This window comes from Phalacrocorax carbo, chromosome 19 (genome assembly GCF_963921805.1).
Source record: "Phalacrocorax carbo chromosome 19, bPhaCar2.1, whole genome shotgun sequence".
Taxonomy (NCBI): domain Eukaryota; kingdom Metazoa; phylum Chordata; class Aves; order Suliformes; family Phalacrocoracidae; genus Phalacrocorax; species Phalacrocorax carbo.
In genome coordinates this window covers 7,364,451-7,390,181 of record NC_087531.1, presented here as the reverse complement: position 1 = coordinate 7,390,181, position 25,731 = coordinate 7,364,451, and the positions used below count along the sequence as shown (strand labels likewise).

At 53.4% G+C, this 25,731-nt stretch overlaps 2 protein-coding genes across 19 annotated transcripts in view; both read right to left on the bottom strand.

Moving 5' to 3' along the window:
• MBD3 (methyl-CpG binding domain protein 3) overlaps nucleotides 1-25,731 on the bottom strand; it is a 126,011-nt gene that overhangs the window by 64,735 nt on the left and 35,545 nt on the right. For 2 of the 4 annotated variants that reach the window (XM_064469459.1, XM_064469462.1), the window contains exon 1: nucleotides 10,848-10,851. The exons of the other annotated variants lie outside the window; for them this stretch is intronic. The gene's annotated coding sequence lies outside the window, so the exon portion shown is untranslated. Of the gene's footprint in view, nucleotides 1-10,847; nucleotides 10,852-25,731 lie in introns of those variants that run through there. 4 annotated transcript variants of the gene reach the window in all.
• The window catches only part of TCF3 (transcription factor 3), an 80,815-nt gene that overhangs the window by 24,531 nt on the left and 30,553 nt on the right, over nucleotides 1-25,731 (bottom strand). For 10 of the 15 annotated variants that reach the window (XM_064469441.1, XM_064469442.1, XM_064469446.1 and 7 more), the window contains exons 4-8: nucleotides 15,280-15,353; nucleotides 14,065-14,161; nucleotides 5,506-5,573; nucleotides 2,165-2,294; nucleotides 462-511 (exon numbers count right to left, since the gene is read on the bottom strand). In XM_064469441.1, coding sequence (XP_064325511.1) covers nucleotides 462-511; nucleotides 2,165-2,294; nucleotides 5,506-5,573; nucleotides 14,065-14,161; nucleotides 15,280-15,353 — 419 coding nt within the window. The remainder of the gene's footprint in view (nucleotides 1-461; nucleotides 512-2,164; nucleotides 2,295-5,505; nucleotides 5,574-14,064; nucleotides 14,162-15,279; nucleotides 15,354-25,731) is intronic. The other 5 variants (XM_064469443.1, XM_064469444.1, XM_064469455.1 and 2 more) reach the window with 1 other exon arrangement.

Here is a 25,731-nt window from a genome sequence, read left to right as displayed (position 1 = left end):
GCTCGGCTTTCTTATAAAAGAGCCCAGGCAGCGCACATACCTGGAGCAGCCCCAGCTGCCTGCCCACATTACAACTGGTTTGGTTTCCCTTCTGGAGTGAAATCCGATCACACCAAATATTACATTTCACTCAGGCACTCGTGACATAACGTCAAACAGACGAGAGCCAGCAAGGGCAGGAGGCAACGGGTCCAGGCTCTGGCCGGGGAGGTGCTGCCGGCGGCTGCTCCTTCTCTCCGATTAGGGCCCCAGCACTGCAGTCTCACAGCACTTCCCCATTTCTCCTACACAGGAGGCTGTAAGCTGGGAAAACCCTTCCTCGTCCTGCTAAAATCCAAGCCCTCGATGGCTGGGATGGCTGGAGCCGTAGGGCCAGCAGCTCTCGCAGCAGAGGGAACAGAGCTCAGGGGATGGAGGAACAGGGAGGGGATACCTGCAGGGACAACGCTCCTGCCACTTACCGAAGAGGGGAGTCCAGGAGGCACCTTCCGAACCTTTTTGGGCTGTCCATCTGGTTTAAAGAAAAGAAGAGAGGATCTAATGGTTGAAGGGGGTTAGCAGGAGGAAAAACAACAAGCTACAGCTAAAAAGTCTCCACAGATGGACAATGGAGGCACAAATAGGACTTGGATCCCAAATGCCCCATAGTCAGAAGTGTTGATAGTGAAAATGTCTGAGGATGAACCTCTCCTCCTCGCCTCATCTGCACCCTTTGAGGGCAGGTGTCACCCAGAGACAGAGTTCACAGGGCAGTCTCTCTTCTGAAACACTGTGATAAGAAGCACTCACCACGCAGAGAAGGGCTGCGCTCGCTCTTTGGAAGAGATTGAGCCCATAAATAACCCCTCGCTGTGTTTTGGGTTTTTGGTTTTTTGTGGGTTTTTTTGGAAACAATTTAACTTGAACTGGGGTTGCAGAGAGAGGATGCAGAAAGAGAACAAATGCAGAGATGGGGTTGTATTTTCATTTGCTCCTTATACAGTAATATACTTGAGAAGGCTTCACCGCTGCAGGAAGGCATGGAGGGTGCTTGCCCCTGGCTGGTCCCCCCTTTGAAGGGGGGAGTACACAGTGTGTCCTGGGGGAAGGGAGACAACTCAGGGAGGTGGTGGGGTAACATCCTGAGAAGTGCCTCAAGGGGAAGCACTGGTTAAAAATTTTGGTTTGTTTGGGGTTTTTTTTAAGTTCATAATTAAGGAAAGCCCCAGCTTCGGGGGTGCAGGATGCTAATACAGCTAATCTGCCAAGCCAGGGACTCCGGCTGGGTTTTAGCTCAGGAGGAAAACTTCATCCCACATAATGACCTGAAGAATCATTTTCCAGGCTGACAACATAAACCAGCATAATTTTAAAGTGACAATACCAAAGTGGATACCTTTTTCTGAAAAGCACTGGAAAAAAATCTATGTAACACTGGGTCACTTCTGGTTTCATTTGTTGGGAGAAGCCCAAAATAGCAGCGAGAAAGTTACTTTGGAGGGTGTGGGGAAGAACTATGACAAGAAACACAAGTTCTGGAGAACTGGGGCTTGTCTTCACTCGAAAGTTAAATTCACGCCCGACCTTAGCCTTCATTAAAAGCAAAATTACTTATTCCCAGGTAGATCCAGGCATGGGTAACTGCTGCTCTGGAACATCGAAGCAGGCAGGTGGGCAGGGAAAGGTCCCGGAGCAAACACCACCTGCATCCCAGGGGACAGCTCCCATGCCCCAGCAGAGCACCCAGACCTCACACCGCTTCCTAATGAGTTGTTCCTGGCAGTCCCATTTGCTTGCGGCAGAACAGGGGCTCCGAGGAGGGCCATCGGCCATAAAAACAGCCTCGAAGGCAGCCCAAGGTTTTTCAGGAACAACTACTGATGTGCAGTGTGGCTGGAGGCATTTTTTAGAACCTCAAGCCATTTGCTGCTTTCACCTAATCTGACGTTTTCGAGAAAAAAGGAAATTCTACATGACTCTGAGCCCAAACTCCCTTTTTAAAAAATGATATATATATATATATATACACACACACACATATATATATATTCCCCCATCAGTGCTTTCATTCCCAAAGGCAGACCCGGCGCAGGCGCCCACCCAGTCGACAGCCCCTGCAACCGCTCAACCAAGCTGCAGGGCAAACCGGAGCAGCAGCACCCGAGGGTCACACGAAGCGACTTACCTATGTTGCTCTCAGCACCTCTCCTGCGAGGATTGTTGGGGTAAGAAAAATACTGAGACCCCCCTTTCACCCCGGTGGGGGAAAGCGTGCTTGAACTGGCGATTCCCATTTCGCTGGGCAGGAAACTAGTCTGCAAACAAGGAGACAGAAAAACCCTTCCATGTCATTACGCTGGAAAACCACTGCACTCGCTGGGAGAGAACAGAGCCGCCTTGAGCTACCGTCGCACAAATTCAGTCCGGGCCGGGGAAGACAAGCCAAAGGGCCAGAAGGAAAAAACAAATACGTAAATATGGGGGTAGCTATGGGGGAAAATATGTGCAATACGAAAAGGGTCTTTCAAGATGTGTTTTCTCACTGAATCCCAGCAAGGAAGCTCTCTACAAACCAAGGGTGCAGACTAGCGGGTGCCATCGCAGGGAGCATCGCGGTCCCACGCTCACCTCGCTGCCCACAAGGGCAGGATGAGACCCTACTGACAGTTTTATTGGCCTGGCCTGCTGAAGGCAAAGAGGAAGCAATGGTCAGGCCGAGGGGCTTGTTAGGCAGCGCTGCCTGCCTGCCTTGCCAGCCTGCCCGCAAAGCCAAGGGATCAGAAGCATCTGCTGGAGGCAGCGAGCTCTGCCCACACAGGGGCAAACAGACTGACTTGGGAAACAACTCTTCCCTCACCGCCTCTGAGGTTTTGCGGCAAGGGATCACAGTTCCTGATGTGATCAGTGCTTTGGTGCCTGCGAGGGACACACCTGATGGGCACAGCGTGTCCACCCATCCTCAAAAGGCACATCTGACCCAACAGCCCCACACTGCCCCTCGCCCCCACAACACCGTCGGGGACCCAGCTGGGTCAGAGGACACATACAGCGCTCACCCATCAGCAAACCAGGGGACCCCAGGCTGCCACATCTCTCCACCATGCCTAAACCAACCTCAATACACAGGAGAGGTTACAGAGCCAGCGGCCCATCTGTCTGTGCCTCTCCCAGTTCCCCTGGCCATAAACCCAGCCCAGGGTGCCAGCACTGACAGTTTCTCTCCCATCCCCAGTGCCGTACAGCCGGACCCATCATGGGTGAAGCAATTGAGCCGCAATGCCTCTGCTGGGGGTGGTTTTCCCTTGCATTTTTTCAGGGAAAAGTCAAATCCCTCTTTCTAAAAAGAGGAAACTTCTCCCTCATGTTTATCCCAGCTGACCCTGGACACACTGGGAAGCAGCGCGAAGCCAGAGCCCAGGGCGCTCGCCGGTCCCGGGACAGAGCAAGCGTGCCTTTGCCCCAGGAGCACGCCCGGCATTGCCCCTTTCACTTCACGAGAAAGTTAAATGTATTTACATGGATTTTAAGAGGGCTGGCAAAGGGCCTTTAAGTAACAAAAGCTTAGCTTTGACCCATCTTCCGAGGGCAACGCTTTGAAATAAAGGAGGATTTCGGGCTTTTGAGAAACTGGAAAGAAAAACCCACTCCTTTAAAACTCCGTCTCCTCCAGAAATGGGTCTGGGAGGGAGAGGAGCTCATGTATTCACAGCTGGTGAAATTCCTGCAATCTGTTCCACTGGTCATATTACCTTTGCACTGAAACCATTATGCGCCACGGAGCAGCGTGGGCAAGAAAAGCAAGCGGCACATCATCCTGGAGGACTGAGTCGCTGCTGCCTGGCTCCTCCAGTGGTTACCTCCAGAGAGGCACTGAAATTTTAAGGCCATTTCCCAGAGAAAGGGATTTTCTTCCCCTTCCCACTCCCTGGGGGTGCCTCCAGATGTGGTTAAATGAGGTGGGAGCAGCAGCTCTGCCCTGGAGGAGGGTGTTTTGGGGAGGAACGTGCTCCCCATCCAGGTCAACCCCCCACCCCCCCCAAACCTGGAGCCAGAAGCAACAACTGTTCTGGGGGCCACAGCGAGAGTGCAGACGGCCCTGCTCACCTCCCGCTGCCCTGCACAAGAGGGGTTTTGTCTCCTCTCCACATCAAACAGACTCCGTCTCCCACTCTGCCACCCGATCCGGACCCGCACACCCGCGCCAGGACCTCTCCCGGCCCGCAGCACCATTTGCCCACCCCATTTCTGTTACCTTATATCTCCCCCTCCTCTATGAAACCCCAGCAAAACCATAACATTAAAAAGCAAGGCTTGGCATCTGTCCCGTTTTTATTTTAGCAGTTTCAGTGGTAAATTAAATCCACTCTGGCACAGACAGCCAGCACAGCTGTTTCAGCAAAGGAAACATCCTCAGTTCAGAAAAGAGGAAATTATAACAAATTTGTGTAAAATTAAAACATGTAATATGTGTGTGTGTACATGTGTAAAATAAAAAGCTGTCCAGCCAAAAGCTGCTCCCTTGAATAAAATGGTGGGACTGTTTCCCCGGGGCCATGCTTGGGCACTGACAGGGCAGTTGCAGCAACACATCAAAGCGGAGGTGCTCGCTCCTTCCAGAAAAACTATTTCTGGATGCTGGTGGCAGCAGGCTAGATTATCTCAGGGCTGGTCGACTGCATTCCCGGACTCTGATTTACGCCTGCGGTATTCCCCACAGGAAGCAAGTTTTTCCCCATGGCACAGCCCTGGTCCTCCCACTGGGGTTCACATGGGGTGACCCAACAGGGCAGGGTTGTTGCTGTAAGAGGCAGCTCTCCCATGCCACGTCCCTCCCTGTCTGTGGAGATGAGCATCTGGTGCAGGTTCTGCATTGACAGAACCTCTGTAAAACCAAAATGCCACCCAACATCCACCAAAATGATGCTACAACAGCACAGAAAACATCTCGCAGACTCTCCCTCCCCTTAACTGGTGAGTGGGGGGACACGGGGATGCTGGCTGGGCCATGGGGGGATGCTGGCCGGGGAGGGAGAGCACGCAGCACCAAGCCGGGGCTTGGAAGCAAAGCGAGAGCCCCGAGGCAGGCAGCCGGAGGAGGAAGGTGCCTCTCGGAGCACTCCCCTGCCTATGGCCACCCTGTCACAAGGAAAGGTGTTGCTTGGATCCAGCTCACTGAAACTCCCTCTGAAGGCAGAGTTGGCTAGGTCATATCTGATTAAATACAAATCAGCTAGAAACAGGATTAATGATAATAAAATAAGTGAGTCTGAAGAGGTTTTGAAAAGAACTGAGAAGCTGCTACAACCCCACTTTCTAAACTCTGACAACTATTCTGAGCCAGCAACACACACCCCCATATAAACCCCCGACACTCAACAGACGTTCCTGAGCAGAGCAGAGGCTTTCCAGGACCTCGTGCAGAGAGGCAAGACGCAAACCACCAGGTTCCTTTTCATTCCCAGGCTCTCACTCCTAAGCAGCTTAGCCAGTAAATGAAGAAAAAATCTCAATGTATTTTATCGTTACCTGGTTTAGTCCAGGCATCCCTGTGTCTCTTCCGAATGTGGAGTACGAGGCTCTTTCACTGCTCTTCCCTACAGTGGAAAAAAAAGACAAGGTTTTGGGTAAGAGGGAAGGGGAGGTTTTGCACATACCCCTGCGCACCCACCCTCGGGGCATCCCGCCGAGGCACGAAGCCCCTTCTCGTCACGCGGCTTCCTCCACCCACCTGCAGAGGTGACTGCCTCCCGGAATAGCTTGTTACTAAAACAGGAGCTCTTTTAAGTTCACGGACAGGAGGGTTCAGCTGGTCCGTAAACAGCAAAACCCCAAAACTGCAGCAATGGAGGGAAGTGCTTGTGGCCATGGAAAGTGGCAGCGTCAGACCAGAGGAGAAAAATCCCTCCAGACATATTTAAAAAGCCAGCTGAATTTGGCAGAGACAGTGATGGAGCAAACCAAAAGCCAGGCACGAGTGACCAGACTCTGCAGGCACTTTCCATAAAACGGGAAACACAATTACAGCGTGTGCTGAGCAGCAGCGTGTGGAGCTGCGCCCCTGCGCCTTATGCCACTGGGACTACCTTCTGCTTTCCTGCTGGAGAATCAACTTTCTAAAAACCCACCCAGATCTAAAGAGCAGCCATTCAATAGAAAAGAGTTTCCTTCCTTTTCAAGCCCCCTTCGTTAGGTCCCACCGGCCAGGCTCCTCCCAGACTGCGGGGCTCCCGGCAGCCAGAGCATCCCTGCCAACCGGGATGCTGTGTGGGAGCAGCCCCACGGGAGCCGAGCCCACATGCCCCAGTGCTGCCGAGTGAACTTTAGCACCCAGTGAAGGCTTTTATCGAACGTGCCCAACCTCACCCTGCCCACACACTGCTGAAAATAGTGTTTTCAAGGGTGGGGGAGGGGTGGTAATGCAACACACATGGTGAAATATTTCCATTCTGAAATGTCCATGCAGTCTCTTCCCTCATGGCCACTGCCCTGGAGCACACCGTGGCCCCCGGCAAGCAGCACCCATGGGTGCCAGGGCAGCATCGCAGCCCTGGAGAAGGACCCCAGGCCAGGAGGGGAAAGGGAATAGCTCTACACTCTGCCTGGGGCAGCCAGCAGCACAACAGTCTGCTTTGGGGCTTCCCCCCAACCCAAAGCAAAATTAGACATTTTTCTAGTGGGGAACATGCACTTCCACATTAAAAAAAAAAAAAGAAAAACTGGACTGAAAATATATGAGGAGTTTTCCCCTGCTCTTAATAACTTCCCTGGTGGCATTGTTAACAGGCTAAGGGGGATGGAGGAGGGAAAAGGGGGATGGAGGAGGGAAATGGGAGATGATGATCAAAAAGGCTTTGAACCCAGGGCAGGGCAGCCCCGCTCTGGCAGCTGCCCCATGCCGGCGCAGCAGACTGCCCACGATGCGGCTGGGAGGCACTGGGCTCTGCCAGCCACCGCCCCGAGGAAAAGCCCATCCCCAAAAAGGGGCGATCACATCCTGCCTCCAGTCTGGCTTAGTAAGCAAAATTGGGAGGGGGAGGATTTTGCCAATCTGCTTAACCTAAAGCCATCACCGAAGCCTGCTAAGATGCAGGTTAATGCACCAGGGCGACGTTTGGGCTGGCTGGCAGCTCCACACATGGTTAAGAGGTTTTGGGGAGCAGATGAAGGGGGGGGGGAGCAAATTTCCCCAAAACAGCCCTCCTAAAGCACTGGGCAGAGAGAGGCTGCTCGGTTTTGCAACCTTAACATGGGGTCCTTGAACTCAAGCCAGAATTTCAGAGTGGGTTCCCACACTACAACCCCCAAACCTGAGACTCCGCCCTGTTCCCATCAGTGCCGGGTGTCCCAGCGTGGCATGCTGGCATCCCACTGCCCCTCACCTCCAGTGACAGCCGGACACACCAGGCACCACTGCCATTTCGTTTCAGAGGCTTAAACATTAAGTAAATAAAGGTCAAAATGTCAGAGGACGGATCTCCTAAATGACCTAATTTTTAAAAGAGCTTAGCAGATCATCTTGCAGCAGCGCCAGCAGTGTTACACAAATAACTCAACAGGTTGTGTCATCGGGCAGATCATGATTACTCTTAAACCAGAAGAAAACCAGGGTCACGCCACACTAGTTTATCTGGTCAGCAACAGCCAGGCCCCCCATCTGATAATACACTACCACTTCCACGCGTGGCTCGAGTGGTGAAGCGCCGAGCCAAACACCTCTGCCATCACCGGATAACCTCAGAGGCTGAACCACAGGGCTCTTGGCGCGTGTGCGGAAAGACGGAGGACTGCAACGCAGTGCCAGCGCGGCACTGTGCAGCTCCAAAACCCGCTGCCTTCACCTGACGGTCTGTCATGCCTCGCTCGGCTCACGTGGGACAGCAAGCGTGCCTGGTACCAGCAATCTGCTACATGCCTGGGTCAGCAGGAAACTGGGGGGGAAACTGGGAAACGGAGGGCAGACCCCTGGCCTGGGCCCCACGCCCTCCTTTGTCATCACATAAAAAGGGGAAAAAGCAGCAAAAATCTCAGCAGTAGAAATTCTACATTTAATTGTCTAAGAAAACAAGGCAGAAGGAACAACGGCAAACTTTTCTGCATCGGAGTGTATCTAGCTACCCACTGAAATAAAAAAAGTCCACAAAATTGGCAAGAAAAAGCTGAGCTTGCCAGCAGAAGGTGCTGTTTCTGCTGCTGTGGAGATGCCAGCTGGCACGTGCAGAGTCACACCTTCACAGCCACAGCCCAGGGGCACCGACCAGAAAAGGTGGTGAAACCCCACAACCACAGCAAGGACCAGGACGGAGGCAGGTCTTGGTAGAAAACGTCAGGAATCTCCCCAAATGCCATCTCACTCCTGACACAATTACTGCAGGCAGGTGTTAAGGGATCTTGCAGGGTAAAAAAAAAAAATAAACCCCAGAAGACGCTGGGAACAAATCCCTTGAATAGGAAAGGGTTTTCCCCTGGAAATCCTATCTGTTGGATTTACCTCTGCAATTTTCAGCATGAAAAGGTGAAGCACAGTGGAGGGCACCTTGAGCAAGGTGCATGCAGGAACTGGAGGGGAGCATTTAGTATCTCCAGCTCTTCGTGGCATGGCTTCGCTGTGAGTCCTGGCATCTCCCTCCTGCCTTTTCCACCCAGCCAGCTCTTTCCCCTGCCCCTCACCTGCCCACGCTGCCTTCAACCCTGCTTGATAAGCGATTTCCCAACCTCTCCCCTCTCCCCAGCATGTTCTCTCTTGCAGGACCCGCCTGTGCCAGGCTCAGCCAAAGCCGCCTCAGAGCCTGCCTTCACCCAGGGCTTTTGCAGAGAAACCCCCATGCACCGCTTGCGCTCTCTCCTCCCAAAGGCAGATTTGCTCCCGGGCTTGGAAACAAGGTGGCAGAATAAAAACTCCTCTTTCCCAAGGCTGCCGCCAGCTCTGGCAGCAGCAGGGTTTGGCCTCGGCGCCCGGGACCGTGGCAGCAACTCACCTCCACCAGAACAAACCACGCTTTTAAGTAAACTTGTGGTTTTGCCATTTCTCTCCCCAAGACGAGCCCCATTCACAGATGTGTACAAATAAGCCAAGAAAAGGTGATTCAATGCTGCCTACGGGTTTTGCCAGCGTCTGCCGGGAGGAAGGGAGGTCCTTTGCTGAGGTGCAGTGCCCTGCGCTCCTGCCAGCCCGCGGGGAGTTCCCACCAGTGCCCCTGCATCACCCAGTACCCACGCTCCAAAATGGAGCCCCGGTGCAACCCCCAGCACAGACACCCACCGCACGCCTCCCCCCAGCCCCGCACCTGTGATTCCATTAGAGTTACAGCCTGGGGATAAAGGGGAGGAAAAACACAGCCAGGGATTAAAAAGGAAGAGAAAAAAAAAATGTTATAAAACCAGAAGCAGCGACAAACTCTGTCCGTGGGCAGATTAAAACCACTGTCCGGGAAGAACCCAACCCACAACAGCTCACAATACACACAAGATTACAAACACTCCTCTGAAAAGAAGCTAATTAGTAGAAATAATTACTAGAAAGAAATCTGTTATGGCTTATCAGTTTCCCTGCTGTTTAAGCAATCCCTCCCCACACGCCCCCGCTGAAGATGAATGGTAAAAGGGTGGCAGATTTTGAAGATTGGTCATTCAAAACAAACAGAAAAGCCCTCCTTGCCCTCTGGGACGAGCTGGTTCATCACCGCACTGTGCCCTGGCACCACCCTGGGCAGCCAGGGATGGTCCCTGTCACCTCTCCCCATCGGGGAGGGATGCTCAGACCTCTCCAGGATGTCATCCGTCCTTCTGGGAACAGCACCAAGGGCTCAGAGCTTGTAAACTTGGAAAAGGGAGTGATGGAGCTTGCAGGCATTGCTACCGCACCCTGCTCATGGGGTTCGCTGACCCCCGCCTGGCAGCCTCAGGTGAGTTTTATTCAGTGCACCGTCGATATTTCCATTCAGGAACTCACTGACTTTTTGTTCTGTTTTGTTGTTTTCTAATGTAGGTTATCCCATCCAGTGAAACACAGGCCAGAGCTCCCCACCCAGTTAGTTCTGTAGACAGCTCCAGTTTATCCCATCACCTTGTGGAGCTGAAGCTGTGGGACAGAGGGAACCTGAGCTTCGAGAAGCATCCGACTGAAGATTGCCCTCACACCGTCCCCTTCAAAAAGTGCATGAGCAGCATCAACCACAGCTCTTGGGGAGCCCTGAGGGCAGGGGACAGCCAGCTCTGGGAGCAGCATCCGCAGGTCCCGCTGGCAGCGCAGCCCCACTGCTGTTCTGCGCTCAGGGTGCCTCCAGAACCAAGCTCGCTCCCATCGTGCCAGATGCTGTATGTTCATCTAAAGAATATCCCTAAGCTCCCAAATATCACATCTGTGTGTCACAGCTGAATAGAAATCAGTACTTTTCCTTTCAAAGCATGCTACATGAATTCAAACTGGGTTTGGACTAGGCGTGCATCCTGCTACCCGCAGGGCCATCATCCTGAATGGGGGCTGGACTTGGGGCTGCCAGCAGATGAGCAGGCAGGCAAGCGTCCCTCCAGCCACCAGTGCCAGTGTCTCCTGCTGCCGGACTGCTGCCTGCTTGCAGGAAACAACAGGCACACTGTCCTTCTGGGATTAAATCTGTCCAGCACTTTGCACCAGATCTTTGTGCTCCCCCAGCATGGGCTGTGAAGCATCTTCCTCCTCCCCAGGAGCTGAACAGCCCCCACTTGGGAGGCGGACCCTGGGCGGGGGATGAGGGCATGGGCTGCGGTGATGGCACCAGGGACCTGCCTGGACAAGCAGGCAGGAACAAGAGGCAGGGATTCAGCCTTGCAGGGGTTTTGGGGATGTGCTGGCAGTGCCCTGCTCCCCCCAAACTCAGACCTGCTTTCCTTCCCTCCTGGGCCACGCAAATCCTTCCAGCTCTGCTCTTCTCATGGAATTTGCTGCCCCAGCACTGCTCTCAGTTCTCCCCCTCCCTAATTAAATATACCTGAAGCCATTTCTCTGCACTGCTTCCACACGCAATCACCGCTGCTCGCAAGCCAGACCCACCTGCAGCCAGAGCTTCCCTGGCCAGCCCTGCAAAGCCAGCTCCCAGCACAGGGACGCGCTGGGAAGAAATTTGGATGAACAAGCTTGCACATTCCACCGCTCCTTTATCCAAACTACGCCCTGCAGTTCCCAGATCTCTCTCCTCGCACCCCTGCTCACGTCAGATTGGGTTTGTGAGTGGCGAAATGGCTCATGCGGGAAGGGGAGCACCCAACTGCACCCCTGCTCCTCCTCCTGCACACCACGGCCCCAGGACACCGTCAGTCTTCAGGGGCAGGTGGAGCCTCCACCCTCAAAAGGATGCAACCACTGCTTCGAAGCTCAGGCTGGCAGGAGTCCCCCAGCCCACCAAAGGCTGGTGAGAGCGGAGCCTCCTTTCCAGATGTATGTGGAAAATAAGAGGCAAAAAAAAAAAAAAAATAAAATCAGTTTAGCTCCATTTCTCCAACAAGCACTGCCTGGCCAGCAGCATCCCTTAGCTGTCCCTAACATGCATTGTTAGAGGATGGCTGGCTGGAGGCTGCCTCTGGGACACTGCACGGACTCAGGACACACCAAAGCCGGAGGAGGCCAGCACTCAGAGCCCGCACCAACAGGGGATGCCAACACGTGCACGTTTTCTTTGTGGGGCCCTTTCAGCTCAGCCTCCCTCTCTAGCTGGCCAAGCCCATCATTTCCAACACAGATCCTCTTCCTGAAACGTTCCTTCCAGCAGTTTCTGATCCTCCTTGAAGAAATAGAGGTTGAGTGGGAAAGAGATACAAATTCTGGTTTTGGAGAAGGGCTTAGAGGATAGTCTCATGCACCTTTTGTCCACCCAGTGCCACTAGACATGTCCATCCTAATCTGCTCCTTCCATCTCCTCACATTTTAAAATCCATCAGTTCCAACTCAGTTGCCCCACTAGCACGAGCTCGCCCATCCTGCTGCCCCCAGGGGGGACCTTGCTGGAAACTGGGGACTGGCAGCTTAAGTGAATCACCTTCCCCTCCCACTTTGCCACTGCTTTTACACTATTATATGCAAAACCATTTTTTTTCTGCTCCCCTTTCTCTCCCCTTCCACTTACCATTTTGCCACTTGAAAAGTTTTCAGAAGCCATTTGGCAAAGAGGAAGAGAAAACGAACCCCGTGGTCTTCCCTCCAGTCCACCCTTCTCAGCACATGAACGCAGAGCAAAACTTATGTATTTTGGAACCTGCTCCAGGAATGGATGTTTTCTACTTTAACTACATTCAATTTTAGGAACAAAAGCAACTTTGAAATGTGAGGAGCCCCCTACCCCTCCTGGCTGCTCTCTCCCGGCCTCCCCAGCTCCTGTTTTGGTGGTGGAGCTCCTGGTGCTGCAGCCGACCACCCAGCCCAGCAGCCGAGACCTTCTGCCAGGACAGGGCGATGCAGCCCTGGCAGGCACTCAAGCCTTGGGCACAATGCGTGGCTGCTGTCCCACTGGCCACAAGGCTGCAGCTTGCCCTCCACTGTGGAGGCAGCCGGTGGAAATCACCCGCCAGGGCAGCAGAGGCTCTGGCTCCACATGCTGGGGACCGGTTGGGCTTGCAGCCTTGTCGGGGAGTGCCGGGGCGCTTGCCAAAGACTGGGAGCCCTGTCTTTGAGAGGAAGCCAAACGCGTCTTCCCTGCACACATCAAAGGGGAAACCTCCATGTTCCTCCCCAGGCAGCTCCTTCTCGGCTGGAAACTCTCAAGGCTGCCTTGGCCCCAGGCATGGGATGGGTTGGGATGGGTCCCACACACACCCACCCCCAAGAAACCCTGCTGAACTGCATCAAGGCTCCCCTGTCTTATTAAGAAACATATCTTCTGCTTTGCTTACATCCTCCTGGGGCAGAAAATGAGAAGAAATAGCCACCCTTGCAGAGGGACGGGGGGAGGCTGCTTGGAAACACTCTTCCACACCTGCGCAGGACCCCCAAGGGGCAATTAAACATCATCCCCCCAACAGCAAGAGGAGCGAAAGGAGGGAACAGAGCTGAGGGTGAGCCCCTCGCCCCAGACACGAGCCAGCAGAGGCAAACATGTGGCTGCTCACTTCCCAGCATGACCCCAACTCCTCTCTTCCCCTTTCTGACCAGCTCCGCAGGCGGAACCTCCTATCGTGGTAGGGATTTTCTGTTTCAAATACAATTCCCTCTTCTAACCCCACCCTTCAAACCATGAGCTGCAGGGTTTAGCAGGGTGAGCAAACACCTGCCCCGACACCACTCCTTCCACACACGCTGGAAGGTTTTAACCACCACTGCGTGGGCAAAGGTGGGGAGGACTAACCCCAATTCCTGACCTAATGTCATTACAGCTCTCTAAGACCTTCAGGGTGGATATTTTCTGCTCTTAATCTCTCCTCCCACCCCCAAGCTGGGAGAGGTAACTGGGTAAATTGTCTCATGCATCCGGTCACGCACGATCACCATCTCCAAGCACAGCAGGCAGGGCCGGGGCTGCACGGCACTCACTGATCCCCACGAGCTCCTCATGCTGCCCAGTTGCGGAAGGGGATGGAGGAGCCAGATGGGGATGCCAGAGCCTTGCAGGACACAAGAAGAGGCTCTCCAAACCCCACTGCAGCAAGGGGGAGCACCTCCAGCTCCCTGCGGAGATTGCACTGCCCTGGGGCTCCAAAGCTGGAAAGCAAAGTAGCCACGAGCCTGTTGCAAGACCTTAACAATGAGATGTATCTTTTCTCCCCCTCTCTCCTGGTGCTTTTCCACCCCTGATTACCAGCTCTCAAGAGCAAACTCAGCTCATCCTGTGCCAGCACAGCAGGCACCAATCTCCACTATTGCCACTGGGTGCTACTGTAAAGCAGGGAAAAGTAATCACGCACATAAAATACGGCAGCTGTCATGCACGTCAGGCACTGATGAGACCCTCTGGACACCAGCTCCTCTAACAACAGCTTTGAGAACACCTCCTGGAGCGTGTCCAACATGAGGAACAGCAATGCTGGCCAGCGCAAAGGCTCCCACCCCCGCGTGCCATTCTGCGTTAAAATTTCCCCAGCCTTGACCACACACCCGCCCTGCAGCTGAAGGGCACTTACCCACTAGTCCAGCTCCCAGGAATGGTGATGAAGATATGCCGTTGTGAGAGGGCAGGTCTCTGTGCTCGCCGTAGTGGGGGCCTTCGCCATAGCTCTGCTGAAGCAACACGGGAGAGTTACCGCCAGGCATGTGGGAACACTGAGCCAAATGCCAAAACGCAAGGCCATCGGAGCTCAGTCTCTCCCGTAACAGAAGGGTCAAAGCCAATGGCTCCTCGTAAAAAGGGCACAGAAATTATCTTACCCTCATGGCAAGGGAAAGCAGGGCAGTGCAGCCATGAGGCTGCGGCACTGGGAGGGGACATGGCACCGAAGCAGGGACATACGAGGGGTTTGCCCCGTACTGGCAGCTCTCAGGCAGTTTCTGCCTTCACCCAGCAGCTCAGCACCCGCTGGGTGAGAGCCAGGCAGCCCCCTCCCCAAGCCAGGGGGGCAAAGGGGCGAGGAGAAGTCCTACAAAAAATGAGAAATGATACCACAGCGCCTGCTCTGCCACTGACCTAAGGGAAGGAAAAGGTGCCACTGCAAAAACGAATCACACAAACCCATTAAAACGAGCATCTGTCAAAATAATACCATTTCAATTAAGTTAATGTCTTTTCTCTCTTCCCCTCCTCAGGCCCCAGTTATGCACTGTCGCAGCCTCGACTCCTTCCCTGCTAAACCCTCCCTGTGCTCTCCATCCCCACTGAGGGCACCTCAGCCGGCTGACACGGTAGATTCCCCCCAAAACAAGTGCCAGTCGGCCCCTTGGGCACCCAAAGCCGTGCATGGTGAGCACCCAGCAAGCTCTGCTGAAGACACAGCCCATCAGGTGAGATCCCTCCACCTGCTCAGCTGCGACCCTATTTTGGGGGGGGGCTCTCACACCCCACGGCCAGGAGCCCCCCTCTCACCACACCAAGATCAAGCGCAGGGAACGGAGAGGCCTGAGCAGCCGTAGGGAGCCCACAAGGGGTGCAGGCCTAGGGGAGGTTTTTGGAGGAGAAGCCTTCTCCAGAGGGACCTCAAGGCAGCAAAGCCTGGGGAGATGGGAACGGGGTCCCTTCTCCCCACTGTCACCCCCACAGGGTTAACAGAACCAATGTCCAAAATGGGACAAGAAAAGCTGTTCCAGGGTTAGACCCAACCTGGGCACAAATGCACACGCTGAGAAGCCATGGTAAAGCCCCCGTTTATTTTGGTTGGAGCTTGATGTTTGTGCTTCGTCCTTACCCTTCCTTGGTCAAATGTGGAGCTGTTTTGATCTCCTGTCCCCCAGGAACCTGATCCCGGTCTTTCATCCAAACCTACCAAAAAACAGGAAGAACAAAGGTTACTCTTGCTTTATCAGTAAAGCCTCAAAGGTGTTCTCACAAAATTAACTCTTCCTTCTACAAACAAAACAATATTTTCATTAATCACTTCCACTTGGCGTGACCGATCCTCCCCTCTCCCTCCTCAACTTCCCACTCCAGCTGGGAGTTTATTCCACAAGCTTCAAAGCAAATCCCACCACAGCCTGGAAACACTTCAAAACATGGGACAGTAGGAAGAGAAGAAACGAGTATTTTAACTCGCTTTATTCCAGAGAGCATCTATGAAGCTCTTCTCCCCAGAGACCGATAGCAAAGAGGATTGTGAATTAAAAACTCATATCGCACCCATCCCAATGCTCTAGTGGGACCTGACTTTTGCCCATGGTGCTGCGAGCTCACAGGCCAAACTCTATTCTTTGCACCCAAGCACATTAAAAGAGCGCCCAGACCTGAAAGAGCCTCAGATGGGAATTGCTGGTGGTACGTTGTACCCTGTGGATTAGTCACACTTGTTCAAGGGTGTTTGTTATTTAAGCCCCCTCGTGCTCCCGCAGAGGAAAGTGCACTGTCAACACAGGGCTGACCAGAGCATGCTCCCGTCCGGCTCCTTTTCAGCCCTCCCAAGCGTATCCTTGGCAAAGGGGAGCTGACCCAAAATGGCAAGGGACCAAATGGGAGGGTTTTGCAATGTGCCTGCTCACAGACTGTGGTAGGAAATCGTCTCCTTTCATCATCTGCCAGGTCCACCCAGGCTGCGCCTCTTGGGCTACCAGCATACCAGACACCCAAGGGAGACGGCAAACATCCACCAGGACAAAAAAAGCCTGGGGAGTCACTCCAGCAAAGCTCTCCCAGTTCAAGCTGGCACCATGACTGCATGGAAGAAACCTTTCCTGGCAGCCAAGCCTCGGCTTGACTTGGCAGAAGGATTTCCAACTATGCTGGTCCGTCTCCTCCACATCAGTGGGCAACCAGGGTCAGTGAGCAGCAGCCAGTGTCCCCCCATTCAAAGGCTCATGGGGGTGAGGCTGGGGATTGGAGAGGGGGCCGGGCAGGGCAGAGGCATCGTCTACCCTGCGGCCAGGCTTTGGAGATGTTACACAGACACTGCGAGCTCAGACGGGGTGGAAGGGAGAAATCCCAGATCTGCAAGAGGCCGAGCAACACGGACGGCACCAGCCAGAGCCATCTCCCTTCCTCATCCCATGGAAACCCCAACCCCACTGCAGGGGGTATTTGGCCACACTTGCCATGGGGCAGCACGAGAAACCTCCTGCAGCGGCTCCCAGCGGCATCCAGCATCACCCTGTGCCACCCCCAGCACCAAGGGCCCCGGGGGCTCTCTGGGGACCCCCTCCACACCAGCTCTTCCAACAACAGTAAAGCACCAACAGCCAAGGTGCCGGCAGGGCCGTACAGGGGCAGAGTCCCACTCGCAGCAGCGGTGACCGCAGAGGCACAGGACGGTGGCAGGAAGGGGTTGCATATGGGAGCAAGGACACGGTGGGGCAGGGTTGCAGGGTGCACTCCCAATTTCGGTTTAGCAAAGCTGATTATTATGGCAAACGCACCACGTATTTGTCTCCTCCGCTCCCCTTACTGTTCATTTAACCAGAAACTTCTTTCAAATTACATCCTTCTATTTCTGTGCCTTTGTGTTAATAATTTCCCCAGAGAACTGGTGTTTAATTGATGTCTAATTTGCATAATCATGTATATTAATCCCTACACCTAATGAATATTCATAATTCTCATTTAGATTTTGTTTTCTAATCAAAAATTTCCAATGTGATTACTGTGCAGAGCAGGGATAAGCCTCTAATAATACCTTGGATACTAGGGAGAATTACTGCCAATTCTCCCACCTCCTACTTCCTAGAATAAACTTTTGCTTTACTAATGTGTTTTTCTAAAGCAATTCATCTGCATACCCTGCAAACACCAAAGGAGATCAGGAGCAGAAATGCTCCTTCTATCCATTTTACTTTCATGGGTATTTTTAAAGCTCCCCAATGGTCAGGGTGAAGACACGAGCAAGAACTGTAGCCTCAGCCATCCTTGGCAAACTTGCCCCTTTGTGCTGGAAGGATGAGGGCTGCGGCACCGACCAGGCTTTGGCTGCGGCCAGTGTCCCCCCCAAGGCACCTCGGCAGCCCCAGAGCCAGCAGGGAAGCCGAGGCATGGGGGGGCGTCTCAACTCCCACACCCACCCCTGCACTGTGCAGGACAGGTGTTCGCAGGTCCCGGGTCACCCTGCCCTCCCGCAGAGCCACCCCGGCCTGTCTCTAACCCACCCGATGGCAGAGGAGCGTCCCCAGGCCAGGATGCGTGGGGAGAGGATGCTCAGTGGGGCATACAGGGGGGAGCTCAGCTGCCTGGAAGCCCAGGATGAATTTTTTGCCAAAATTCCTGGGAGAGTGGGGGATGGAAATCACTGCCAGGCCTCCCCAGGGAAGGCGGGAAGAGGCGGCGGCGGGTGGTACGGGTGACAAAAGCTGAGCCCAAGAGGCTAATGTGAACCCTAGACATGGGGAAACCATCTGCACGAGCTACTTCCACGCCGCAGCACCACCAGCGCACCCCAAAGAGGGGTCAAAACCGCACCAGGCGCCCCAACGGCACGCACATGCTGCGGCAGGCTGTGGAGGGCGAACCACTCTCCCAGAATACATGCGAGCCCCAGGCATCCCTCTTTCCTGCTCTTGGGGAGATGCAGAGCCGGGGGCAAGCAGCTCCCCACCGTCTTCCCCGCGCCAGCCCAGCAGAAGCCAGGAGGAAAACGCTAACCTCCTCCCATCGGCTCTGCAGCACACGGCCAGGCTGCAGCCACAGCAGTGGCCAGATCCTGCAACAGCAAACCAACCCCCAGGGAAACCCAAAAGGCCTTTTTTTCCCCTCCAGGGGCTGGTGTTCACGTGGTCACGCGGCTGCCAAAGTGAAGCGAGGTTATCGCTCTCCCGCCCAAGTGGCAAAGAAAGCGGCACATGGCTCTGGAAGCAGCCCCAGAGGTGCAGCTGCTTGCGAACATGCCCGTGCCAGCGTGCCGCTGTGGAGCCAGCCCACTGCCCAATACCTGCTGGAAAAAAAGGACTCACGCCTTCCCCAAGATACAGTCACCGGCATGAAAGGTGCTAGCAAAAATCTCCCATTTTCAGCCCACAGGTGTTTTAAGGATTCAGGGATTTCTGGGATGAAGCCAGGAGAAAAGAGACTGCCCTCTTTCAACTTCTGGCATCTGTCCTACATTCAATGCCAGCCTGCTCTTCCCTCCTTTTGTATCATAGTATGGATCTAAAATTTGGCAACAAATACCTTCTGCCAACCCTGTGAAAACCCAAAGTTTGGCCAAAAAAAAAAAAAGGTCCCATCAGCAGGGTTTTGCTCCACTCACACCATACAATCCTCAAAGACGGTGCCACCACCAAACACGGTCCCGCAGCACGCGGCACTCACCGGCAGTGCCCTCAAGCCCAGCCTTCCCATGGGCACCACCTGGCACCGAGCAGACGGCTTTGACCTGAACAGAGGAAGGGGAAGGAGAAGACGACAGGGAAGCCTGGGGTGAGAAGGACACCGCTCCAGCAGCCCCGGGGCTCTCCCCAAATGCTCGCCCAAGGATCCCACCCAGACCCTTTTGTCCCAGCAGCTCGGGAGGCAAAGCCAGGCACCCAGGGGATGGTCAGAACCACCTCGGGGCACCTGGCAATGTGTTTCCCACCTACAGGCATTGCTCACACGCTGCCAGGCTCCCCTGGGTGAGATGGAGATCCCACAGACATCTCCCTCACCCTCGCCGCCGCCCCCCCCCAACTCCGCCTCACCCCCAGGCACAGGTTTCCTGCCTTAAAGCGCACAGTCCTGGGCAAAAACCACCTCATAAATCCAAGTCACCAACCAAGATTGTGTCAAAATTCACGTGGCACCGAGCTGAATTACATTTGCACAAGTAAGCTTAATTCTGGCATATCCCAGCTTCTGAGTGCTTGGCTTTGCAATGTTTACAATGCTCCTCCAGTGCAGGGCATGTGTGCAGTTCTAGTGATGCCCACATGTGCACGCAGCTGTCGGGAGCCAACTTTATTTTAAAATAAACCCATTTTCCAACTAACCAAGTTAAGGCACACTTTCCAATTCAGAAAAGACAAAAATAGGAGCTACCTCCTCTCTCCATTAATACAGTTATTAAAAAGCATACAGATTAATTGTGTATTTTAATAACCCTGATCATGAATATTCATAACACATTTCTTGCTCATGTTCTAATTAAAACACACTAATAGAATAAGATGTAGCTGTCAGACAGTAAATTTTTCCCTTACGATTTTTGTGCCACAGCTAAGGCAAGGGGAAAGACAAGAACCATCCTAAGCTCTCAGCATGGATAAAAATAATGCCCACATTTAGTCTCAGCAAAAAAGCCCTTCACCCGATAACGAGCCATAGCAAAAGGCTATGCACAAGTGACCGGTGACACAGGGCCCCAGGAGCCATTCCCCACCCAGGAGGAACAAAATCACTTTAAAAACACAACTCTCAAACAAGAAAAGGCATTAAGGTGGGTGTAGGGTTTTCTGCCCCATCCCCACATCCACTGACAGTCCCTCCTGCTCAGTTCCTGGTCTGTGACTTCCAGCCCTCAACCCACGGGGTCCCCAGAGCCGAAAATGCCGCACCAAGAGATACTGCTCTGCTTTCAATAACCTGATCCTTGAAAGCTACCTGGGCACACATGCCAGCCCTTGAGCCAGCATGAACCCTGAGGTGTTCTGTAGCTCCAAAACCCCCGGATCTGAGCGCGGCTTGGGAGGGAACATGGCTTCGGTGCCAGCCCCTGCTCTAGAAGGACACCCCAGCGTGTGGCCCTTGCATTCAGGCCAAGGTCTTTCAAAACAAGCTCAATCCCCAACGATTCCTTTGCGAGCAAAGCTCAAGGGGTGGGCAGCCATCCCTCTGGACCCAGAGGACATGCAGGGATGCTGAGCAGGACATTTTGCTCCTGAGCCCTCTCGGACACCATTTGTGCAGCAAGTTTTCGCTCTTAAATCCTGCACCAAGGGATACCCAGAGGAGAACACACACTGCTGCAAAGCTGTGTTCCAGCAGGCTCAAATGACTCGAAGGCGCCTAGTGTTCGGTGTCAGGAGGAGGATGCAGTGAGGGGACTGTCACTCCGGCCCCACAGGTGACAGTGGGGGACACTACCGGGGATGCCGCACTGCTCGAGTTGCAGCTGAGCAGGGCTGAGCACTCCCCTCCCCAAGGCCGCCCCTGCCTCTGCAATCTGCCAGCAAAGCACCCTCCCTAATCTGATTCCCATCAGAACGACTAGGCTAGGCTTTTTTTTTATTTAAAAAAAGTCTATTAAAAATATTAAAAATATTTAGGCCAAGCCCTTCATATGGCTGGACAAGGTTCAGGAGCAGCTGCAGCTGCCATGAAGATGGCATCTTCCATCTTCAAGGGTCTACCGACCACAAGGTGCCCGCAGCGAGGCTTTGAAAGCCGAGCGGCAAATTCAGCTCTGCAGCCGGAGCAGTGCCCACAGGCCGGAGCAGGACAGAGATGTGGTGGTAGCTGGGAATAAGAACCCCGCAGCCAGCAGCCCACCATGCTTATGGCATGACTCCATTTAACCTCTGTTAGCCCCTAAGCCGCCCTGGGAGAAGCGTGGGGGACCCTGCTCCCCACCTGCCTCTGTCGGAGGTGGGATGGCACAAGCCACCACGATTAGAGACACTGGTGCCACCGTAATTTGATTTGAAACAGAGGTGACAGAAGGCTGCTTGATAAACACTTCCAAATTAAGCGGCTTTGTGTCCTAATCGCTCTGGCAATCAGCCTCACAGCAAAATCTCTGCTAAAAGGGATTTGAAATCAATAAAATTAGTTGACTAGTAATTAGCTTTAGTCCCAGTCAAACTAGCAAAGTTGTTTTTCCTGGCGAGAGGTGGCTCCCCAGACCTACGCACCGCCGCTTAGCAAGGAAAAACCCACCAATGCATCTCAGCACCCAGGCGTCCCCTGGGAAAGGGCCCTGGGTGCAGGCAGAGCCCCTGCAAGGGGAAAAGCAGGTGCTGGGAGCGGCTGCCAGCTCCGCCTGTTTATTTACCAGCCCTGTCCACCCCCGAATAGGAAAAAACAGCTGTGAATGGAAGGCAGCCGGTAGCTGTTTACAGGACGTCGATTGTGGATGAGACTATACAATTTGCTCACTTCCTTTTCCCGGCACACGACAAAATTTAAAAAAAAAAAAAAAGGGGGGGGGGGGAATCCCCCCAAAGCAAGTAGTGCCAAACACCTGGAGGGGTACCCGGCATTGCCACCTCGGTGGCCCCAGCTCCTGTGGCAGACTGGGAGTCCTCACCCCAGGTAGGGGAGCTCTGTTTCATCCCCTCCACTGCCTCGAAATTTGAGGTTGGACCAAATCTGGCTGGCCGAGACAGCAGGGCTCAGCTTTTCTGCTGCCTGGGGAGAAAGAATTTCAGTGGCTCTTGCTCGAGAGTGGGTGGTTTTATGCCTTGACCGCACAGTCCATGCTGCGCTGCTGGTAGCCACAGCCCAGCCAGGCCTGGGGGAGGGATACGGCATGGCTGGACGCAGGATGGGATGGCTCGAATGAAGGCAGCCACTTGCCGGGCTGTGCTCCCCCAATCCCACAATTGGAGGAGCATAGGGGTGACCCCTGAGAGCGAGGTGCCAGCCCTGACCAGAGCGACCCCAAGTGCCATGTCATGCGCAAGGAGGGGATGGAGTCACAGTGCCCAAGAAGCTCACAGCTCCCCAGGATCTAGTGCGGTCGTGTCCCCAGCCCCTCCGTGCTGCTGCTTCCTGAGCCGTCCAGGAGGAGCAAGCAGGCCAGGCGGCACAAGCAGATGCTCTGGACCATGACAGCTCAGTGAAGCGGAGGGCAGCGATGCTGTCCTCCAGATCAGGCACCTGAAGCAGGGACGTGGACAACTGCACCAACACGTTAAACAAACAGGTCATCTCAGAGCCCGCTAACACAGATCCCTGCAAGATTTATGGGGCAGACTCTGCCCATTTATCTTTGTGATGATGAATGTACCGAGAAGTCAAAGCCAAGGCACGCACATCTACCCCACATGGGTCCCTGCACCCCTGTCCCCAGGGAAGCACCCGCTGCTGCCCCCCCCAAATGCACACTCAGGGATAATTTTTTACTTAAAAAAAGCTGATGCCACCACTTTGGTGATCATTAATTCCTCCACTTAGCATCTGCTCTGGCATCTCCTGCGCCATATTCTGGTTCAGCAGTTTCTGCACAGTCCACACTCGGAGCTGGGTTTTAGGAAATGTTGGGGATGGGGAAAGATGGGAGTGGTACCAGGCAGAGAGTGGGGAAAAATGATCCATTCCCCATTAGCTTTGGATGAGGGATGAGTATAGAGGAATTAAATTTACAGCCAACACCCAAAAAAAAAAAAAAAAAGCCAGAAAAGGGGGGGGGGGAAGAGCCAAAGTAGTACTTTAGGTACTCCTGGTCTTTTGGAAGATGGCCTGGGAGATGATCCACACGGTGTTGCAAACCAAAGCTGCATTAACAGCTTCTGCTGTGGGTCAGGACACCACTTCGCTCAAATGTCACAGCCCTGGGCAGCTGCAACTGCTCTCAAAGGATGGCACAGGCTCCAGGAACCAACAAAAACCCAAACCAACCAAACCAAAACCCAACAAGCCCAACAAGAAAATTCAACCACCTTTCACTTTGAAAACAAGTGTTATTTGCAGACCCTACAGGAAGGTCCCCACTACATTTTGGGGGGGGTGGCGTTAATGAGACTTTGCCTGCTTAAAGTCATAATTAAGGAAATAAATCACCTGGACCAGCCCAAATGTCATCAAGCCCTTGTGCCAGTGGTGGGACAAGGCTGCACCATGGCATGGCCACCACCATCAGCAGCCGCAGCATGGCCAAGGATGGGACCCAGAGTCCCCTGGTTCATGCTGGTGCCGAATTGCTGGGCTACCCTCTCCCTGGAAAATAGGCCAAACTGGACAGAATTTATTAAACTAACAAAAAGCCAGTGAGACCAAGTGAAGGCAGCAAGGCCATCAGGCCTCCCGAGCATAGGGAAGAAGCCCACTCCCTCCAGCAGAAAGGCATGGAGAACAGAGACGGTCCTACCTCCCAGCCCCTAGGAAAGGCAGCAAGATGCCACAGGGAGAAAGAAAAGAAACCCGTGACAACCAGAGGGAGGAAAATAAACTTTAAAGCTCAAAACACTTCCCCCAGCTGTAAAAACAGAGGCACAGCAATGACCAAACAAGAGCACAAAGGAGCAGCATGAAAAGGGGACGAAGGATAACACGGAGCCCCGTGCTGACTGTCAGTGCTTTCAGAAAGGTCAGCAGCCTGCGGGACAAACCTACCCATGTCCCTTGTCCCCAGCCTCCACCCAAGCCCAACAGGCCATCCATGACCTGCAAGAAGGGGGATATCAAGGAGGGTCTAAGGGACAAAAGCACAGTGAAGCGGGCCAAGAATAACACTGGCCTGAGTCAGAGCAGTAACAGGTGTCAGAGAACTCGCTTTTTCTTTGCTAGCACCTTGGGTCAGTCAACACATTTCAGAGGAGCAGCTCTGCTACCCTCCTCGCAGATGGAAACAGAGACCCAACGCGAGGCAACAGCGAGAACCCCACTGCCACCAGCCAGCCAGCCCTGCGGACCCATTGCACCATGATATGGACTGCGGAGGGTGGGAGAAGCAAGAGAGGCTGCTCCACGCCCTGGGGATGACCCCATGTCTGGAGAGGAGCCACCCACAGCTGCTGGTAGAAGCTCATGATAAAACCAACCCTGCAGAAGAGCAAGGAGGTGGCTCAGAGCTGACCCCACCGAACCCCCTCACCAGGAAGGTGCCACAAAGCACCTCAGCCCTCCCCAAACTGCTTTTCAACAGGAGGCTGGGGAACACCCACACACTGAGAATGGGCTCTGACTCAGGGCTGCTAAATCCCAGCATAAAGAAACACAGCACTGGATGTCAGCGGTGCCACCCCATCACCTCCCCAGCAGCCCTTCAACCCAAGCTTACTGGACACTGCTAACATGCTGCTCCTCACTATTTCCAGGCAGGCAAACGTGAAAATGTTTAATTCTATTAATTAAATATTAAAATCCATGGAGCTACGAGGAGTTACATCCTTGGCCTGAAGACCAGACCCGTGCCCCCCAGGAGCCCCCAGCTCGAAGGCCGTACGTGTGTCTATGCGAGGGCTCCGGGGAACTGCAATCCTGCAAGCAAACTGAAACACGAAGAGATCCCTGCAGAGAGCTTTTACTCGTGTTCTGCATCACATGCATTCAACAACATCAACATGTTTGCTACCACAAAACAATTTAAATTTAGTAGATACAGGCTTATTCACAAAGCAAGGGGTTATATTCCATTAAACAGAAAGCTTTGGGGAGAAGAGCGAGAGTAAATCCACATCCTGTTTTTTCCAGCTCATTTACTTTACCACAAAGTCGCACATTCATGAAAGATGCAGACACTCGACACTAATGCACGTATTGTTATCCAAAGAAAGAATTCATTTTGCTGAGGGCGCACAGCGGCCCGATGCCAGCGAGGAATGAAATACAACGGCTGCGGGTCCCAAGACGCTACGTATTGACCTTTCCTATTTTGCAGGCGATTGTGTATTTTGCACATACATGCAGACACACAGAATAGGCACATACACCCCCGCTAGTTTACTTAGAAGTATATACCTCTGTTTCCACTCTGATTTGCATATTTCCAAGTGTTATTTAATTTGCTATGTAAAATAAAATTATGGTATCAGAGATGCAACCAGGACACTGTCCTTTTGCTGGGGAATAGAAACCTTTTCCCACTTGGTTTCCATTACTCACCAAGCAAGAAATTAAGGGACAAAAGCCTGTTAACTTAGACCTGGCCAAAAAAAACCCAAAAGTTTGCAAGAGAAACATTTCAGATCAAACAAAAAGGCTTTCCTTGGCGGCTTCCCCGGGCCACATCCATTGAGCAGTGCCAGCCACGCGTACGTGAGCCCTCCCAGCCCACCACCACACTCTGGAGCCAGCAGGTAGGGAGACCAGAGGCAGTTAAAAATTAGACAAATTAAAGACTGTTTCCAAATAATGTGGAAATTACATGGGGAAACGGCCAAACGCACGTACACACAATCACAGTGGCCTTGGTAGTTCATCTGTAAGTCTTCTCTTACCGGGAGAGGGATAGTGGTTAATGACTTGTATGCTCGCCAGCACTTACTCTGCAAACTTCCCTGGAGCAAGGGGAAGAAACAGAACCCAAGGGGGAGAGGAAGGCTGAAGCAAATGCGCATCCAGGAGTGTTTATTCTAATCCAAAATGCAGG